The following is a 20,844-nucleotide window of genomic DNA, read 5'->3' as shown; positions in this document are numbered from 1 at the left end:
GCCGTTCTTCTCCCACTTTTCTTTTGTCTAGAAGAGAATTGCTGTCTTTTCTCATTAAAAGAGAGGAAGGTCTGTAAACTCTCATAAAAACCACCCGTTTCTCTCTACAACCCTGATTTACAGCCACTCTTCCCCTCCTGTTCTCTTGTCCCACTCTGCTCGTGAGAGACCCCATCTGTTACCAAAAGCGACTCGACAAGAAAGCAAAACTGTCGCAGCTAGAGGCCCAGTCATCAAAAACAAAATGGATGGATTCATGTCAACAAAGCAAAGCAAGCAGAATGGAAAATGCAACTGGGTGTTTTTCTAACTTTCGGATTAAGCCATGAACTTGTAAGACAGCTGCACAATACCAGGCAATCTTCCCAGATCTCGTTTTGGCTTTATTTCGATTGGCTGCAGAGAAGGCCGGACCCTCTTCATTTAACTGCATGGCTGGGAAGTTAGTGCCACTGCTAAACAAAGACACATAGTGCCATTTCGGGACAGTTTTTCACATTCCAACCATTTTGTCAGACTGTGTCTTTACTACTCTGCAGTCTGCTATATATAAAAAAATAGAGCAGAGCTGCACTTTTGAGAGGAAAACTTTTTTCTTTTTAAAGTTTAGCTGAAGTATATTCACCTGAATTACGCTTGTTTTGAGTGTATATTTTAATAATATACACTCAAAATATAAAATTTTAGAAGCCTTTTTGTGTTTTTTTTAGATAAGCCAAACTCCGATCACATCAATATAAAACGTGGTGATGCTACTATGCTATGGAAAGGCAAGCACATCTATTCCATTTCATTTTCAGAAAGTTGTTAAACTGGTTCTCTAGACCTCTATTTATTTCTATCTTCCCATTTATCTCACAAAAATTGCTGTTGTAATTTCATACCTAGCTCTGCTCAGCTGTTTTCCTGTTTGGTTTTTCCTTTTTGTGCATTTATTCAGAGGAAAGGGCACGTTTCTTAAGGTTAGTTTTAACAATCTAATATGAAGTATTTTCCGTGATGTCATTTCACTGTGAATGAAAACTATTTTAGTCAATGGAATAACACACCAAGAGACATCAATGAGCCAAGTGTGAAGCCAATACACGGATGTGATGACTGGAGCAGTCTGGTGCTACACTTCCAAACTCAGTGTGTGCGTTCTCAAGAAGCAGCAAGAGGGGAAGAGTACAATGGCCATCTGCAAAGTGTGGTTCAGTCCAGAATAGCAGCGGAAGGGAAGGGTACAAGAACAAGAAGGTGTGCTTGTGTGTGTGTGTGTGTGTGTGTGTATCCTTGTATTGTCAATAACGGGAAATAACAGAGACAAAGTAACCCATTGACTGAGACTGGAGCCAAAACAAACAATCCTGTGTACGGACAAACAAACACACACACGCTAAAACTCTGTGGTTTGTGAGCGCTCCCGTGGCCATCGTCCTTGTAGGAGCAGTGTATCGCGAGTGTGAAGGACAGACAGAAATAGCACCACTATAATTTCACTTCAAAGTTTAAAGTACACTGGGAGTGTGAATGGATGCATGCCTCAATATACTGTATACATACAGCTGAAGTCGTCTGGCGTGGGCGGGAAACCATGAGAAAAAATGAAAAAGAAAGGAAAGCGGTGAGGAATTTTCAGGGTGTGCCAAAGAATCCCAGGCATGTCTCTTTTTGGGTGGGTGGGTCAGGGTGACTGGGGGGCAAAAAATCCTCACTCCTCCAATTAGTCAACAAAGGGAGAAGACAAAACACACACTCACATCCCTTAGGAATAAAGAAATATTACTAATCTATAACTGAATATGAGCATTTTATTTACCTGCAATAATCTGCCTTCCCATGACTGACACAGGATGTGAGAGAGTAAAAGGCAGAGCAGTTCAGGCACACACTGATTATATCGAATGATCCTCCTAAAGTGGTCAAAATAATACAAGAGCTCTGTAAGAGACACAGATCCATCCATACCCCATGCACAGTCACACTGTGAAATCCACGGACATGGAAAACATCAGAAACAAGGGCCATGAGATGATTTCCAAGATTTGGGAAACTTGGGAACAACTGTGATTTGGACCCCTCCCCCAGTGCCAGATATCCCCCCTCTCCCTTTTCCCCCCCAGCTTCACTCAGCCTCTTTTTTCCTGTGGGTGAGGGGAGAGAAAAAAAAAACTGTGACACCAAGCAAAACACAGAGTGGAGGGAAGTCCCATTTCAGACCAAAAGGCCGGCACCCTCTGTGGAACACACATGAGCCAGTCGTTCAGTCAGCATTTGCCATAATGAGACCACAACTCTTTCCTGGACGCAACACTGAAGTCAACAAACAGTGCCAGCAGTTGAGTCAGAGAACAACAAGTAAAGCCACATCTCCTCTGGATTTCAGACTGCCATGTGCTCGCGGCTGCAGCTTTTTCTTATCTGTAAATACTTTTTTCTCTTTGTATAAATGCTGATGGTTTTTTTCCTTCAAAAAACTTCACGTGCAATTATCAGGAATATGTTATCTGCAGTCTCAACAGTTAGTACAGTTCAGCATACCCCCTTCAGCAAAACCATCCCGCTTTAAACTCCAACAGCAGCCCACGCAAGTCTCACGTTTTTCCTAGCATTCACTTTTTTACGCCTCTGGCCATCACCTGTGAAGAGACTATATCAAATTTCAGCTGCATTCTGTTAATAGGTCTATTAAATATAATCTGTGTACTTCAGAGCATCTCTCCCACTGCTGACAGTGCTGCCTCCTGAAGAGTCAATCACTCTGGACTTAAGAAGATGAGGTTGTACCAGGTCAAAAGCAAATTGCCCCTCTGATGCGCTCAGCTATTGTGCTCAGTGTGATCAAAGGGGTTAGGGTTAGCCAAACAGCAGGTTACAAGTAGACTCAAGGTCTACTCAAAGTGTAGTGTCCATTAATGACGCCAGTCAATATTGTTTAGGGCGGAGCCAAGGCCAGAACTTTGCTGAATAATTTTCAAGACGATCATAAATAAACAAAAGAATTTTGTTACTTTCCGCTCAATAGCCTTTTACAAAATAGCTAATAGGTCATGTTGGAAACTCTTCCTCTCCTAATGATACATTATTAACTCACGTAGCACACTTGTGATATAATAGTACCAACCCATTTTTCCTCTCACAAAACAATCCTAATGTGCATAAATGAAAACAAATAACTATTTGCTAATTTGAAAAGGAAAAATTGCTATATTACATTTACATAGGTATTCAGACCCTTCCGTAAGTGCTTCGTTAACACATCTTTAGCAGCGTTTACAGGCTTGAGGCTCCTTGTGTATGACACAACAAGCTTTGCACCGCTGGATTTGGGGACTTTCCCACAGATCCACTCAAGCCCTGAAAGGTTTGACAGGGATCGTCAGTGGGCCACCATTTACATGTCTCTCCTGAGATTTGCTGCTGGATTCTAGTCGGGATTTGTCTGGGCCATACAGATCTGTCCCTGGTTAAGTCCTGTGTTGTCTTGGCTGTGTGCTGAAGGTGAACCTTCAGCCCAGCATGAGGTCCCGAGCGCTCTGGACCAGGTTATCAAAAAAGATCTCTCTTCAGACTTCTCTCGACCCTGGCCAGCCTCCCTTCTTCTGTCATGGAAAAACATCCTCCACCAGCTCTACCATTAGGGTGGGATCGGGCAGGTGATGAGTCATTCCTGGTTTCCTCGGGCCACGATGCTGACAATTGAGCCTAAACAGTTGAGTTTCATCAAGCAACAGGATTGTTTCTAGTGTCAGACCCCTTAGGCACCTTTTCTTTTGCAAATTCCAGGCAGCTTGCATGTAGACATTTCTACAACACAGGGTCTCTGGAGCTCAAACACCATCAGGTTCTTGGTCAAACAATATGATGTGCTCTAAAGTTAAACTTGGTAGATTCCAACTGTTGCTTCATATCGACCAGCTGTCAGTGCTTGATTATGAGCTAAGGAGCCAACTGCTGGCTATAATGTGATGCAATCATCTTGATTTTTATCCAGAAGGGAACTCAATTCAGACATTGCTATGCAAAGATGCTATTCTATGCTATTCAGCCATCGAACAAAAGGGTCATTTTAGTCTTACACCTGATCAGTAAATCAGTGAGGAGGCCCCCATGCACATTTCTCATCTTCCTAAAGCACCCAAATATCTCCTCGAGTGTTCTCAGCATCTTCAATGCTTCATCAGGAAATAAACTGTTATCCATGCATGTTTTATATGATTTAATTATTTGTTTTACAAGAAGACAAGCAGGGTTTGTTTCTCTACTTCAGCAGACACTGAGGCACGTATATTAAAAGTCTTCTCCCTCTCTCATTGAAAATAAACAGAGAGTGCAGAGAGAAGCATGTTGATTCAGGGCGAGAGCAGAAGCAGGGGAGAGACTGTATCCTATATATAGCTGAGATGTGACAGGACATCCGAGAGGACAGGGAAGTCTAGACTAAAACGACATGGCTCTTACTCAGAATGTGAGTGTTCATGTGAGTTCAAAATGGCCTTCTTCACTCATATTGAGTTAGTACGCCTGGGGTTAGCTGCTCCACGATACTGTCACAAGACTATAGATATCACAGTCTGGACTGGTTTGACTGCCTGAAAGTTTTGGCCTATTTACCATAACAGAATGTCAAATGGGGGGGGCAGTGGTAAGAAGAGATGCTCAGAAAATGAGAAGGGAGGGGGAAAGGGTACCAGAACAAGAGATGTCAGAAAGAAAACAGAGCAGAGAGAGAGAGAGAGAGAGAGATAGTGACTCATCAGAAAAGGAATGTCCCATCTCTGCCAAAGGAACCACAGACACCACTGCAACGATCGCTCTCTCTCTCTCCCTCTCTCCCTCCAATACTTAAATCATCCCCTCCCTCGCTTGTCCTCACTTCCTCTTGCACAATGGCTGCCTCTTTCTCCCTCCGTCCCTCTCCCTTCCTAGCAGTGGAAGTTATCGTTGCAGCTTCCTAAAATTAGCAGAGCATTCCTCTCAGACAGACCATTGGTTTTGGACAGGAATCACACAGCAAGCTGACCACAGCTGGTGGATGAGCACACTGCGCTGCCACTGTTTAGAGCAAACACTCAGGACCAAGATTTTCTTTCCACTCGTTTTGCCAAACCAAAAGACGAATTCCAGCATTGTGGAGTTATCAAAGTTGCACCGCTCAATTAATTTCAATTCCAGCCTACAAAACACATTATGTTATTGAGGTTTTCGATAATATTAAGGCAGGGTTGGAAATGCATTACATAGTTACCACAGACGTTAACATATTATTACTGTCACCATTGGATATGATGCAAAAGCAAGAAACTAATCTGGTTAGGAACCCAATTCCTGATGATGACTGTGATCATGATTCAAAATTCCTATCACCCGTCATCCCATGCATTCATCCCACAGGAATTTATGGAGTTTCATACCACTCTGACTCTTGGCCTGAGAAGTTAAATTGCTTAACCAGAAGGCGAGGTGGGGATATTGTTAGCCTGCAATAGCTACAGTTAACAAAGTTTTTTTCCAGGGTTTTATAGACGAGGCAGTCCATGTCTCCTGAAAGAAAGACCACTCTGCTAACGATTAATAAGTTTAACATAAAAAGAAAATCACTTCTCAGAAAAAGCTAAACAACAGAAAATCGTATTTATGTCTGAGTTCAAAATCTGCTGTAGAAATACCTGTGGTAAACCCTGGTCAATTAAAGCATTACAGCAAGTTCACCATGAGAGTTGTATTCTCGATTAATCTATTCATTATTTAAAGTACAAAAAGTATACTTGATGCAAATCCAAGTGGTAGAAAGATTTCAATTATTTTTCAATATCGTTGCAGGTAAAGACCCAGCATTTTTTTTTTTTTTGGTGTATGAATTAATTGCGTACTAAATTGAAGTGCAACATGAATTGTTTTAAATTTTGCCAAAACACCAATCAACCATAGTAAATCTGTACAAATGTCTAGAAATTATTGATGTCAAGGGAACCAGCATTGATGCCTGAAGTTCCCGAAGAAGGTACACAGACAGCACTTGTTTTTCTACAGTGCTATAGGTTCAGAAAATAATGATTGATGATTAATGATTGTTCCAGGACAAATAAGAGCGATATAATAATAATCCTGCAAACCTTTAATTTGATAGCAAACTTCAAGAATAGGTTCAAAAATTGCAAATACACCGAAGACTGTGGCCTTCACAGCCACTTTTATCATATTTTGCTTTCATGTTGTATGATGGTGTGTTCTGTGTTTGGAGTGTTAAAAGAGAGTGAGATGAAAGCAGAGAGCCCTTATGCAACTGAACTGGGAGTGATGGGGGCATACATGTGAAAGTGCAGCTATGTTGAAAAGTCAACATCAGAAAAAGCAACATATAAACAAAAGAGTGGGAAGGTGTGTGTGTGTATGTCGGCACCCAGTGCGTGGCCACAAGCCTCAATTGGAGTCTGTATGAGAGGTTTCATTTTAAAGTGCAAAATCTGCCCACCCTCGTCGGCTCTGCCTCCGCGGGTAATTTGTCGGCAGAATAACATGCATACTGACAACCCAATCACAAGGCAAAGTTGACAGCAAGAAGACAGCCGATCAGCGAGGGCTGCCAGGAGCTGACACATTACACAGCAGAACTCACACACACAGTCATACGAATGCACAAAGAAAGAATACAAAAGGAAAACTGAGGAAAGAGGAGGCAGCGGGGAACTAGCATGTGGGTGAAGTACTGTCAGAAAAAAATGAAGCAGGCAGACAGACAGAGGGACAGACAGAAAGAGAGAAAGGGGGCCCTATCATTCAGTTTCACACCCTACAGGCTTAACAGGGCCTCTGTGCTCCTTCTCTGTTCAAACACACCTCACGGCTGTCTGCTCCCTGCAACAACAATGCACAGATACACACACACTGCAGCCTGCCTGACAGTGGGCACAATAACCCTATTTAGAGGCATCGATAGCAGGCTGAAATAGAAAGTGAAGAGAATGAGATTGACAAAAGAAGACTGGCAACGCACACATACGGTACCACACATAACACACAAATAAACTGTAGTGTGGTTATCCTGCCAACTTGACAGCCGGGGATGAATCTTCTCTCTTCAGGCCTTAATTCATCATTCATCTGTCCAATCTGGTCAGACTTCTCACACACAAGTATGCGCATGCCTGCACATATACACACTTGTTTGGTCGAGGACGGACCAGTGGTATTGTTTCACAGGGGAAGCTGGGTGGTGATAACAGATCTCCGTGCTCTTTATCCGATTGCTTACACATAACACCCATGCAAAAACATGAACTCAGTCACACAAGCATGTACACACATGCACACTTTCACCATGCTTTCCCATCAGCTGTTGTGCATGACCTCGACCACACACAGACTAACAGGTTGTGACTAACAGGTGCTGCAAGGCAAGAAAGTCCCAACACGACAAACACAGACAACATAATTACGTCCAATCTGCAGAGCCTTTTAGGGGAAAGGCTAAGATATCATATTTTGAGGGACATGCTCGCAGCTTCACAAGGTGAGAGCTTACATTACTGAATGGCTATTTTTGTCCATGGCCATACGTAATGTGTACAGAATGTGCAAATGCATATGTATCTTCTTTATTTTGTGTCTCAGTGGGGCGATAAAAGTTACCTACAAGGAAAGAAAAGGGGCCATCTTGAAAGTGAAGCAGTTTCATAATACCAAAGCTAAGCAAACACACATACTCTAGCACGCACATCTGTAATGCTTGGCCCAGAACTCAGCCCATAAATGCCCAAGTCACTTTTTCCGTAGTCAGCAACTCCTGATGTTGTATAGAAATTTTTCAGTGTCGGGGAGGGAGAGGAAAATGAAGAGGGGAAGTGGTACGAAGCGAAGAGGGAGAAGGAAAGAGTAGGGAGAGAGAGGCAAAATATAAACCAACTTCATATCCCAACAGTCCCAAGTAATTAGCAATGACATCATGTCCCTTCCCTTCTCACATACACTCACACTGCAGACTCGGGGACAGGTCTGGATGAAGAGCAAGCTAGGAGGCTAGGAGGAGAGAGAGAGCGAGAGAGACAGAGAGAGGCAAGGTAGTAACAGTGAGAGAGAGGATGACAGTGCACCATTTCTACTACAGTGGTACAGTTAGTGGCACGTTCATTTTTGCAGCTTGCATTAATTAACTCACCACGCCAAAACAGCAGTACAAACCAAAAAAAAACCCATCAAAACCACAACCTTAAATAGTAAGCACCGACTGTTTATCATGGAGGTATACGTGCTAAACAGAAAAACAGAGACCGTTTCACTGAAAGCACAACATTACCCCATGCTACGTTCATTGTTTTTGCTTTATGACTAGTACGCTTTATAATCATACATTGCAAAAGCATACACAAGGAAGCATCAGAGCCAATTTTGATGTAAAACATATGCATGGGAGCCAGTGTCACCAGGAGGGAAAGGCATGGAGGGAGAGAAACCTCAGTGGTCTGGAGCAAAAACAGAGGCCAAGTCCTTTGGTAATTCATGTTGTTGTCAACAACTTCAGTGTCCCTTCGGCCCCCAAAGGCACACAGTACAGCTCAGCCAGTATACTGGAAGAACTGTTTACATCAGTTTTTGCACTGTTACAGCATTAAAACTATCCAGCCAGTGCTTATTTGACGTCAGTAACTTTGAAAGAAAAAAAAAAAAAAAAAAAAAAAATCAATACTTCTTTCTCTTCATCTTTCTGAACAACAACAAAAATAAATAGCTGAGCCCTGCAATTGCCCTTCCAAGCTCCAAGACCATTAAACAGGAAAATTATTCACACCATTCTCTAGATCCTTTAACTTCCAAACTGTAAACAAGCAATCAACTGTCTCCTTGTTTGTATAAAACAAATCAGCGAATTATCTCATGAACCAGGCAGAAAACCAACGAGAGGAAAGCTGGAAACGGTCAGCTAGCTGTGTCCAGCCGTGCACAATACAGCGATCAAGCCTGCCAGGTCATGTTTGCAAAAAAAGGCCAATAATTCTAATAACAATAATGATAACGTCATCCCCTTGAGCTATGCATGGCCTACTGCCCCGAGACTATACCCTGTACTGTGCGCAAGTTAAGAGAATACCATCCTTTATGCTTCTATGTTTCACAATAAGTCTCTTTATTCCTTAATTTATAGCTCCACAGAGAGCCCACCGTAGAACAAGCCCATGAGGACAGAGCCAAGCCAGGAGCTGAAACATCTCGGGACAGGAACCAAAGGACATGTTAAGATGGCCCCCTCTACTGCTCAAACAATTAGTCAATTCTTCAATTAGCACCACGATCATCTGAGTCAGGTATACAGCTAATCAGCCAAAACTTCTGTTGCTTTTCTGTTTTATATCATTTTAAAGCAAATATCTTTGGCTGTGGGGTGATAGTCAGACACAGCAACCAACAGAAGGATCCTTCTGTGGGCTCTGTGGCAGATTAAATACTGACTTTTTAAAAGGTTGAACAAACTCATTCAACAAACAACAATAATAATAATAATAGATAGAAGCGTTTACATGTTCATCCTGTCTAGTACTATAGCTCTCTGTTTTAACCAAGGAAGACTGATCAGAAACAGCACAGCTAAACTTCAGCTCATTGGTGGAGACGGAGTGGAGGGTCAAGAGCTTGCCTTTTATTTATTAATTAATTAATTAATTAATAAATAAATAAATAAATAAATAAATATATTTTTTTATATTATGCCATGAATTAACATTTTCACATACAATAAGCTTTTCTTTTTGCCTGATTGTTAGTTAACTTTAGATGGATATTGTGGCTGCTGCTCAGTGAACCAGCCTCTTACCTGCAGATTAGGCCTCCTCCACATGATGACAGCTCAAGTTTAAGAGACGTGGGTGCTTCACAAGTGTTATTGAAAGCTGGGTTACGTCCATTTCCAAACATTTTGGCCCTTAAATCCCCTAAAACAGGAGAAGGTGGAGTCGGAGCAGCTGACCTGGCGGCTGGCGACACACGGCTGCTTTCATCCACAATGGTTGCGTTCACTGACTCTCATTCATCGGACATCACAGACGCAACGACATGTTGACAATAAACTGGAGCGAACCACCAGCAGCAGCAGCAGCAGCAGCAGCAGCTACCCTCCACCCTCCTCCTGTCTGCCGCCGCAGCCTGCCAGCCTTCTCTCCCCCACCTCCCCTCCGATGCCAAATCAATGCGTCGGCCGTCAGGAGATCATGGAAAGTTACTCACATTAGCGGATCCTTTTTAAGGACCGGGAGGAGAAACTCTGGCAGCTGACCGGATGGAAGTGGAAATGTTGGGCGAAGCTCATCACTCACCTCCGCTCCGGCGTGTCCGCGTCCTTCTGGCTGCGCTCCGGTCTTCTCTCTCCTCCCCTCCGGTCCCTCTCGGATTGTTTCTTTTCTCCTCCCTCTCAGATGCAGCTGGTCTCAGGCAAAGGGAACCAACCGGGGGAGGGGGCTGCTCCGGAAGCAAACGCTCCTCTCTGCTGAAAAAAAAACAAAACAACACCTCCCTTAATAATAATAATAATAATAATAATAATAATAATCATAATAATGATTATTATTATAAAAAAAATTGTCCTGCGGTGATAGGCTTTAATTTTAACAGCAGACTTTGTTTTTACTGAAGGATGTTTGCAATCTTTATATATATATATATATATATATATATATATATATATATTGTAGGTTTCCTTCCCCTCAATATGAAGAACACATTAATTTACAGATAGTAGGTGAATCTGTTAAAGTCAAATAAAATCCAACTATAGTTTATAGCAGAAAATATTCTTTAACGTTGTGTAGGAGAGTTTACAAAATCCACAATGCTTCACCCTGACACAGTATTTTCCTTTTTTTGAAACATATATTAAGGTGATCTTGCATTAATACAACTATAAACAAGCATAACATCAAAATGATAAAAAGGAACCATTTGTACCGATACGAGCTATTATTATTACTGTATCTCTAAATTATTATTATTATTGTTATATTCTGTGTCTTTGATGGGCCTTTTCGGAGACTTGAACATTTAATCCATGGGGTGGTGAAAAACAAAATCAACTTTCCACTGTTGAGTTGCTGCACCTACTTAATGTGTGATTCTATGTGAGCTGCCTGTAACAGAGTTATAAAGCTTTGCATCGATCCAAGACTTTGGACGCGTTGAGTTAGGTGTTTAAAGTTACAAATATTATTTTTTTATACTATGTGTGGGTTGGTGGAAAATCAAAGTAAAGTGAGGGCCTGGTGGACAGTTTGGTGGGAGAATATAGATATCAATTACCAAGTAAGATGTGGGATCAGTTCCCACCAGAGAGAGAGGGTAACCTCATTTAGTTTATTTTAATTGTATTTATGACCTAATGTCAAATGTAAGAAACATAACATCAATCAAATCAGTCAAACACACACTCAGATTGTGGCTCTATCTCCATCTCCTGGTTGATTCGGGGAAAAGGCTCTGTGGTCCTGGTTCTGCTCGTTCAGATCAACCTGATCATTTACATGCAAACGTGTGCTTTGACCTGAAATCACGTCAGCAGTGATTTCTTTCCAACTCTCTGTTGGACTGACACTTATTTGGATTTCGTTTCGGTGTCCCTTTATTGGCACAAAGCGGATGTTTGCCCCCCTTTGTTGGCTGCTTTGGGGCGCACAGCCGGAGAATTGACGCTCCTCCGTTATTACGGCCAGCGGCCGCTGCGTGCTACATTCAAAGACATCGCGTCATTAAAGCGGTCACAACAAGTCCAACGCTCTCCTTTTCCAAATTTTGTCAAAGACCGCACACTCTTGTCGTTGCTCTTAAAAACAACACACAAAAAGTCAACGCGTGGGATAGTGTTTGCTTTTTAGTCGAGTGGTGTTGTTTTTTTTTTTTTGTTTCTTGTCTGTGTCTGAATTCCGAGGGGTTTCCTTGATTCGTAAGCGGTGGGCTGTGAATCCTATTTGTCCGGTGTGAACGTGAATGCGTCGCCGAGCCGGACTGTTGTTAAAGCTCCAACTCGGCCGGGTCGCCCCGAACTGAAGCTCGGTTTCGGCCTTGTCTTTGTCTGGCAGTGTTGTCTCTGCCACATGGCGGTAAGATTAACGCCACAATCGGCCACAACACCAACAACAACACACATTCTTCCGACGTCGCCGAACCGGGAAAACGCCATGTCGCTAGCTAACAGTTGGACACACACAATGACAACCTGTTGTTAGCTGTCATGTCGGAGTGTCGACCCGACCACCTTTAGGTTTCCTTTAAGATGCTGTGGTCGGTGCTTTTTCCTACAAAATCCGCCAAATGTTTCTAAACTCGGTGATCCCGTTTGAATGAAGTTAGCATTAGCTATGCTAGCTGCTACAACGCCATAGTTTTGGATGCTCGCTAGCTGTCGCCTGTTTGGCAGTAACTCCTTTCTGCCCCCAGGAAGGATCGCTGTTTGTGTTTCAGTGCCGACTGGCTCTGTTTTCACAGACTCATCTCAGTCAGCATGATGCACAATAACCTCCATCAGAGCTGTGATTCACGGCCACGGTGGTGGGAAGTACGATGGAAGTGTTTACATCTTATACTTCATCTTACACCACATCTCCTGTCCGACATTCACACCAAACAAGTTATTTCAATTCTTTCTTCATGCACACACAATTATCTGTTTCATGTCTGGATATGGATCTGCAAAAACATTGTAAAACTTTATTTTGAAAGTGCTTTTCTTTTTCCTTTTCTCAGATCTTTGTCATAGTTTTACTAAAGGCCTTTAAACTGTCATCAGCTTGGTTTCGCCTTAACGCGTGTTCTTTTACAGCAGTTTCTTTACCTCTTAAATGTAAATAAAATATCATTTTAGGTCACTCACTTGGCTGCCAGATTATTGTTCACAAATCCTCATCTCTATCTGATGTCTTTCTGGGTTGTAGGAAATGTTGGGGTATATCTGGCACTATGTCTACACTTCTTTTTTGAGATACTGGCTGAAGTGGCTCATCAGACAGGCAACAGGGAAATGTGAGCTACAGAGAATATGCTCTGGATACCAGCAAGGGGCTGCGAGGACAACAAAAGCAGGTGAATTAAATCCACCTACATTTCTTCTGCCTTTACTGCTTATCGTACTTTTTCTGTTTCATTAATATCCTCTCTCCTTTTGTAGAACACTCTCTTCGGTCATCTAAAAACAAGGTAAGACAGTGCTACCATTATTAACCAGTAAAGATTTCTTTTAGTAGATAATGACATAAATATTAAGTTGTTTTCTGATACACTGGTTACCAGGCAGATATCAGGGTCAACTTCGTGTATGACTATGGCTATTATCATTTTAACTTTCTCTGTACATACATGATAGCTTAAACTATTTTTGACAACTATAACAAGAATCAGTCATTTATTTTTGGTTAATTCTACACTATACTCAAAAAGCACTCTCTGTATTACATCTAGTATTGGATAGTAAGATGGTGTTTTGTCTTTGCTGAATAGAAGGTGAGGACTTTGAAGCCTGAATAATTAGAGGGGCTTTTTATACTTTCTTGGCTCACAGAAAAGACTAAAGGAACTACCCTCAAAAGGACTACTAACCACTTTTTTTAATCTCGTTGTCTTTTGTATGAATAATGGCCAGTAAAGGCATAAACACTGTTCTTACTCTTAATCAATCTTTATCTTCCACTATACTTTTCAAGCGTACAGGAATGTAGTGTTCTTGTAATGTGTGTGTGTGTGTGTGCCCGCGTGCACATATATAGATAGATAGATAGCTGGGTAAGCATTTTTTAATCATCAGTGCAGTTCAGCGTGTTCACTGTGGTTAACAACGTAAATTGTATAGCAATCACTTTGCTAGTTTTCTGTTGTGTTGCTCTCTGTATCATTATTTTTCTGTGGCTACCTCCTCACTGTCCTGTCCTTTCCATCTGTAGGTTTTAAGAGGAGCTTTGGAATCCAGCAAAGATAAATTAGAACAATCTGTGGATCAAATAATTAAAGAGAAGCGTGTCCAACCCCAGAAAGATCCCATGTAAGGATAGTTTGAGTTCATCATCTGCACTTCTTTCAGTTAAGTGTATTCAGTTAAATCTTCCTACTTTTCTAGGTTCAAGGATTGCCTGCACATCTGCCTTCTACAAATAACAGGATACAGCGGTCTGTACATATCTGTGGAAGACTTGAGAAAGGAAGTCTTCAGTTCGGAAAATGCAAAACACGAGGCCATGCTTTTGAAGGTACATGCTCTTGCTTTTGGATCCATACCTTAGAAAAAAAATAAACGGGTGCAAGCTGCATGGATGCTTTTTATTCTGTAGAATAAACCAAGATGCATATACCAATCAGCCATAACATGGCAGGTGAAATGCATGACATGGATTATCTCATTGCACCTGTCAGTTGGTGGATTGTTAAGGGTCATGTGATGAACTGAATGTGAAATTCACAAAATAAAATTTTGGTTTACCGGGACAATGAAATAGTACAGTCGTCATTATCCTGACATCCTGACATGTTTGAATCAAAATGTAATGCACAAAATCACATTTTTAATCATTGTGCCCGTTGTTCAACACACTTGCAAAGTGTGTGACATGATTAATATTTTTATTGTCAGCTGTGGGACCTGTTGATGCCAACAGTCAAACTGGAATCAAGGATAACCAAACAGTGGGGTGACATTGGATTCCAAGGAGATGATCCCAAGACTGACTTTAGAGGGATGGGCATGCTGGGATTAATCAACCTTGTGTGAGTACTTTGTGTAAATAGCAAGGAGCCATACAGTAAAATAAAAATTAATTATCATTCATGTTAAGATTGTCCATTACAAAGGCCTGTTTACACAGCTATGCAAAAATAATGTCAGGTTGGAATTAGTCTATATATATATATATATATATATGTATATGTGTGTGTATATGTAAACCTTTAATAATTTATAAAAGCAATTTAAAAGTGTGTCGGCTGTAAGTGTAATTGTGTCATTCCCAAATTTGAAAGAAATTCCACAATCAGATAGACCTGTACGTACTTGCAGAAAATACAACCGAGGCAAATTTTATAAAGGGCGACCTCTTGCAGGAGTTTTCTTTTCTGGATATATGGCTCTATGCGTATTCACATTGTTCTTTGGCTAGCAAGGGGCACAGACAGAGAAACAGAGAAAAAGCTAACTCTGTTAAGCTGTAAAGAAATTGAATTGGAGACGTAAAAGGAAGCAGATGCCTGTTAATAATGTATCTGTGTGGGGTCACAGTGATATAGCCTATATTTATTTCACCCAAAGATGTGTACAATATTGAAGAAAAGGAACATGTAAAAACACAGCTGGCCAAACATCAGTGCATACCTGCGCGCTGATGTAATAAATTGTGCTTTTAGAATTTTGTTTTCTGTAGTTTCATCTATACTTTAAAGTATGACCAAAAAGTGATTTGCCTTCAGGGTACAGGTAGACTATATGTACATATTAACAGGTAATAATTATGTCAAACAAGCAATGCAATTCTGCCAAAAATAAAATGGAACATTTTTCTGTCAACACAAGTTTCCCCTGAATAAAATGGCACCTGAAGGCAAGTCTGTTTGTTAATGTGGCCTCATCCATAGACTGAGCAATAAACATACTATCCCGTCTACAGTTTTTTCAGCGAAAACTACACAGAAGAGGCTCGTCAGGTGTTGTCTCATGCCAACCATCCTAAACTTGGGTAAGGGACATTCTGTATATATTCCTTAGCTGTTGTGTGACTTTATTCTTTTTAATATAACTGTCTTACCATCACAGCACAATATGAATATTCTTCCACGTGTATACATTTAGTCTGACTTGTAGCACTTTGAATACTTGGTGTTTTAGGTACTCCTACGCCATAGTTGGTATCAACTTGACAGAGATGGCCTACAGCCTGCTGAAGAGCGGTGCTTTGAAACCACATTTCTACAACACAGTCCAGAGTGCGCCTGAGCTCTGGCACTTTCATCAGCTATACTGTGAGTAAACTCAACATTATTCTTTATCATATCCATCGTTCATCCACCAATCATATCCATTAATTACAATTACTATACAAATACCAACTGATAATTAGTATTAAATTGGTGTTATTTTTTTTAAGGTGTCTCTAAAGGCCTGTGTTCTCACTTCTAGGTTACCTGGCATATGAATTTGATAAGTTCTGGGTGGAAGAAGAGCCAGAGAGCATCATGCAGTTCAATCAGTACAGAGAAAAATTTCATAACTTAGTGCAGACACATCTGCAGGACCCTGATGTGTCCCTCACATTGACTGTCCATTCTAAAAACTAACACAAAAAAAGGATTAACATGCCATCCTGAATTCTCTACAGTCCTAACATTGCCTGACCAGCTGTAGGTAAAGGACGTTTCAAGCAACAATGAGCAGAAAATATAGAACGGTGGACTGAACGTAATCTACCACTTATTCCTCAAACATTCAGAAAAGTGAATTCTCTGATCTTTGGTTTTGTGAGCCATCTGTAGTGTTCCGCTCTTGTTTTAGTCATACTTAATCGTTTTAAAGTACAGCACAAATGTACCACCCAATACCTCAGATATGACCATTCCAGGGGTGGATTGTACCTTCACAGAGGGGAAACGGGAGCTGCTACAGAGCGCCGTGGTTATAAAAGAGCTCTGTCTTCAATGAGTGTTGAAGCACTTTCAGTAAGCAAACAGCCAAATTGTTGCAGTTTACAGACAGCTATTGAAAAATGGTGATTAATTACCATATTTTTAGCTGCCTTGTTTGTATTTGTTCTCATTTCTGGCCTTCTCAGGAATTTGATATTTATATCCAGAGAGAAATACTTAAATTGAATCTATGGAGTCAGTATCATTGTGGTGATTTCATCCTAAAAGTTGTCCATGATTTAAGGCACCATCCATATTATGTAGTGTAGTAATGATGTGGAACTCAAAGAAGTTATTTGCCTCCCTTTTCATAAATTTGTACGTCTGAAAGCTGATATTGCTTTCTCATTACCTGCTATTTTTATTTTTTATTCAGTGATTTGCTTTTGAGGACATTACATAATAAATAAAACATGTTGCTCACAGTTAATAAATACACTTTTTGATGTTTTGAAATGTGTTGGGAATCTGCGTGTCAAAGGCCGAATTCAGGAAGTATACACAGTGTCTGTAAAACATGGCAGTTATATTAAATGATTTACATAAACGTGTTTTACATTTTAATGTGGCACCAGTAATATGAATAAGTGCACTGGTTTAAGCTGCCCGAGACGTAGAACTGGCAGATTTCTTATTTACAGGTCTTAAAGTGCAAACTCAACTTCCCAACGGAGGTTATGGCCAGCTTGTGTACATATTGTTCATTCCCACAATGCTTTCAAAGGGCTCAGTGTGGCTAATTAAAATATTAATAATAATAATAATAACGATAAAAGGAGTACTTTTTACTCTTATGCACAAATTCAAATACAAAGTAGTCCAGTACTCCTTTTCCAACAGGATCGTCTTTAACAAGAAAGCAGTTGGATAAAGCTAAAACAATGATAGATCCTCATTGGGCTACATCCAGCGGTGTTTCAGTCAGAACCTTTAGGCGCTAATCTTAATTTGGGGCTTCGACCCTCTTCTTGGTGACCATCATGGCCCTCTTGATTTGCTCAAATGAGACGAACATCACAATGTTCCATGATCCCAACCTCAGAAATGAGGGCACAAACCTGCAAAAACAAACACGTTATGTGAGGCTTGTCGGACAGAGCGATGGCTAAAACCGACTCAGATATCTTTCTGAATTTCTCATTATGGATCGAGCTCAACTACATGTACTTAGTAAACAAGTGGGCAGAGAGGTTACCCTTTGTAGAAAGCCGTTGGGCCTTCTTTAGTCATCATGGTCCAGGCACAGTTGATGGCGCTCTTGTACTGGCCTGGCGGTGAGTTCATGTATCTGGTCTTCACCACATCCACTGGGGAAGCAATCACTGTGGTAACAAAGCCGGCACCGAACGCAGATACAAAATGGCACGGCAGATTATCTGTGAACAGAGTTGGAAAGAAATTTTACAGCAAGTAGTGGGTGTTTGTTTGCTGAGCAGTATAGAAATTGGGGTCAGCTTGTTATGTAATAGGGTGAAACGGGCATTAGAAGGAGAGATAAATCTCTTATTTACTGCTCCTGTTGTGGTGTGTGTGCGTGCGTGCTGTTATCAGCGGGGCTGAGAGAGGGTGTGTGGACTTCTGCCCAATCAGCTGTGTCTCTGGCATGGTGTAATGTGTGTGTGTGTTACTGTAGCTCTGACCTGACAACAGGTTATGTTTAAGGATGGCCTCCTTGATCAGGTCGTACGTCACCAGCTCTGTGCAGTTGACCAGTGCATTCCTTGTGATGTTGGGAAGTGTGCCTAAAGAGAGCAGACACGGCGTAACTCATCTGTTCCAAAGGGATTTGGGGTTGTATTTTTTTATGACAGATAAATGAAGCATCTTTTCTAAATGGCACCTTTCCAGAGTCCACGTAAGCCCTCATTTTGGAAGATGTGTTTGTAGGCTTGCATGGTGCCGTTGTACCGCCGAGCCACGCCATCCAGGTTCATCTGAGCTTGGAATCGAACCTTAACCACATCGGTGGGTTGTGCAAAGGACACTGCCATGGCACCTGTGGTGCAGCCAGCCAGGATACGTACCAGTACCCCTGGGTCTAGAGGAGAGTAGGCAGGAATAACTACCGCTGGACTCGCATCTTCACCAGCATGGTATACTCAAGTTGTACAATAAGCACATTTCTTCAGTTTATATTTTATAGTTTATGTATGTTTTTACTTCAGGACATTCATGAGGAAAATTTTTATGCTCTTTACTCCTTGATTCTTTCACCAATTAAGTGTCGGATAAAGATTTTAAGGAAGGTTAGCAATGCATTGACCTACCCAACAATGTGTGAGGTTGTTTTAATTGAAAAATATCTTGCATGTGCATTAAACATATTGAAATCACTCACTGTCTTTTCCTCCTGTGTAGAAGTTTTTGACGTTGTCATAGAGGCCGATTCTGATGGAAGCGAAGCACAGTTGTCTCTGCAGACCAGCTACCAGCCCGTTGTACAAAGACTTGGGCCCTTCTGTCCTGATCATGGTGCTGATTGTCCCAAACACCCCTCTGTAACGAATGCCCTCCACTGCTTTCTTCTCTCCCTGAATCTGGGGTCAGACATCGTATTCAAGGCTGAAACCAGCTTTCCAAAGCAAAACTAGAACAACCTTAAAGCTCTATGGTTCCAAGTGTAGCAACATCAGTGCCAATCAGTAGAATTGATTTAGGGGTTGTTGAGAGTTGAAAGTCAAACTGGAGATTCAAGCAGGCAACATCTAACTGTGTTCCTACAAAGCTCACAGCAAAACTGCAATAGTTCAAATGATTATGCCTGTTGCATTTCAGTAAATGTTGAGATAACATGCCTGGTGACACTGTTGTTGTTGTTGTTGTTGTTTTTTTTAATCTGTCACTATTACTGCACAGATACCTGTAGTCTGACTTTGGCTGTGTCCAGTGGGAATGTGACAATATCAGCTATGCAAGCTGCTGCTCCGGCACTTGCCATCTTCACCCCCAACGGTGGGGGAACGTCTGAGGGTTTAAGTCCAACCATGTTTGCTGTTGCTGTTAAAGGAAACCAGAATATAAACTTCAACTAATCTTTCACCATTTAAACTGTAATATCAGTGAATGAGTCAACAGAGAAAGAGGAGATTACTGAGAAACAAATGGAAGAAATACTTACACTTTTTACTTTACAAGGTAAAGCTCCTTCTGATCCCTGATTATTTGTTACCAGGTGGTATTTGATAGGCCAGATTATAATCCATAAAAGGCCACGCTCCACAAAAAGGAAAGAAGCATCCTTTGCTCTGTATTTATATATTTTCTGACTGTTTTTTTTTTTTTTTTTTATGACATCCACAGAGAGGCGTTACTGTATATTCCTTTCTGCCTGGGTCAAAGCAAAGTCCACTGCCTGTCACAGAGTCAATGTTCAATTCGCCCCAGAGCGCAAGCACTTTTCAGAAAAACAACTATTTTACCTCCCCTTCCTGTGAGTGTAATATCAGTATGTTTTCATCCAAATACACCTATATATTTCCAAGTGTGTATAATTTATATATTCCTAAATCAATTTTTTTTTCCCCAAATGCAATCAATAACTTATCAATGTTCATATTCAGTCAGTAAAACGTGGAAATACCTTCAATATTTTCCATCTGTGTCTGCAACTGGGAAAATATTAAGTAATTATTTACTTCATGAGATAACGTGCCTGCGCTGGAAAACACTCACTCACTGTGTCAGGTGTGTTGGAGGTTTGTCTTTGCTCTGAACCAATGACAGAACTGATGAGTGGACAGCAGAGGAAGCCGTTTGTACTCGATGGGGTGAATGACAGTTATCAGAGTTTACAGCCACGCCGCATGTTGCCCTTTCACTTCTGCAGCAGAGATGTTGCATTATCTAGCATGTGTCTGGGCTTTCATATAAACCCAATTAAATGTTGCCGTTAATGCAGCATTTCTTGTTCACAGTCCCAGTCAGGAACATTTTGCAAAATAAAAGGTGAAAAAGTTGTGGCGTGAGCTGGAGACCAAAGGTCACTGCATAGCAGATAAGAGCTTTACATCACGCCATGTTCTACCTCTCAGCACTGATAATGTCTTGTCCTAATCTAGTGTTAAACTTTATTGGCATTGAAGGAAAAGTATGTTGTCAGTTTATTAGGTCAAACTAATAAAGTGTAATACGACAGAAAAGAAATGTTATGAAAATATTTCAGAAATGTCAGCGCTTTGTGCCTCTAATATGTAGTTAGCTCTCTGTTCACAAAATGTTACAATACCT

General features: G+C 41.2%; 3 protein-coding genes across 8 annotated transcripts in view; 1 reads left to right on the top strand and 2 right to left on the bottom strand.

Annotated features, from left to right (window-relative positions):
- The window catches only part of apbb2b (amyloid beta (A4) precursor protein-binding, family B, member 2b), a 45,365-nt gene extending 34,948 nt beyond the window's left edge, over nt 1-10,417 (bottom strand). For 4 of the 6 annotated variants that reach the window (XM_029497368.1, XM_029497363.1, XM_029497367.1 and 1 more), the window contains exon 1: nt 10,290-10,417. The gene's annotated coding sequence lies outside the window, so the exon portion shown is untranslated. Of the gene's footprint in view, nt 1-9,790; nt 10,122-10,200 lie in introns of those variants that run through there. The other 2 variants (XM_029497365.1, XM_029497366.1) reach the window with 2 other exon arrangements.
- A 1,522-nt stretch (nt 10,418-11,939) lies between these two features.
- Nucleotides 11,940-18,808, top strand: elmod2 (ELMO/CED-12 domain containing 2). The gene is made up of 9 exons (XM_029497989.1): nt 11,940-12,062; nt 12,894-13,041; nt 13,127-13,155; nt 13,896-13,993; nt 14,069-14,198; nt 14,579-14,712; nt 15,606-15,674; nt 15,824-15,957; nt 16,115-18,808. The coding sequence occupies exons 1-9, from the start codon at nt 12,057-12,059 to the stop codon at nt 16,270-16,272; spliced, it is 906 nt and encodes a 301-aa protein (XP_029353849.1). The 5' UTR covers nt 11,940-12,056; the 3' UTR covers nt 16,273-18,808.
- ucp1 (uncoupling protein 1) lies at nt 17,561-19,603 on the bottom strand. Its single transcript, XM_029498002.1, has 6 exons — nt 19,478-19,603; nt 18,956-19,154; nt 18,458-18,655; nt 18,258-18,359; nt 17,813-17,993; nt 17,561-17,675 (listed from the first exon to the last, which is right to left on the bottom strand). Exons 1-6 carry the CDS (start codon nt 19,601-19,603, stop codon nt 17,561-17,563), a joined length of 921 nt encoding a protein of 306 aa, XP_029353862.1.
- Between the last annotated feature and the right edge of the window lie 1,241 nt (nt 19,604-20,844).

This window comes from Echeneis naucrates, chromosome 1, assembly GCF_900963305.1.
Source record: "Echeneis naucrates chromosome 1, fEcheNa1.1, whole genome shotgun sequence".
NCBI lineage: Eukaryota > Metazoa > Chordata > Actinopteri > Carangiformes > Echeneidae > Echeneis > Echeneis naucrates.
Note: the sequence above shows the minus strand (reverse complement) of the source record. Positions and strands in the feature narration are given on the sequence as shown.

Coding starts and splice junctions, on each gene's coding strand:
- elmod2 (XM_029497989.1), top strand. Junction 13,994..14,068: donor CAACCCCAGAAAGATCCCAT/GTAAGGATAGTT, acceptor CTACTTTTCTAG/GTTCAAGGATTGCCTGCACA. Junction 14,713..15,605: donor CTGGGATTAATCAACCTTGT/GTGAGTACTTTG, acceptor TCCCGTCTACAG/TTTTTTCAGCGAAAACTACA.
- ucp1 (XM_029498002.1), bottom strand. CDS start 19,603: ATGGTTGGACTTAAACCCTCAGACGTTCCCCCACCGTTGGGGGTGAAG. Junction 19,155..19,477: donor CAGCCAAAGTCAGACTACAG/GTATCTGTGCAG, acceptor GTCTGACCCCAG/ATTCAGGGAGAGAAGAAAGC. Junction 18,656..18,955: donor CTACACAGGAGGAAAAGACA/GTGAGTGATTTC, acceptor ACTCTCCTCTAG/ACCCAGGGGTACTGGTACGT.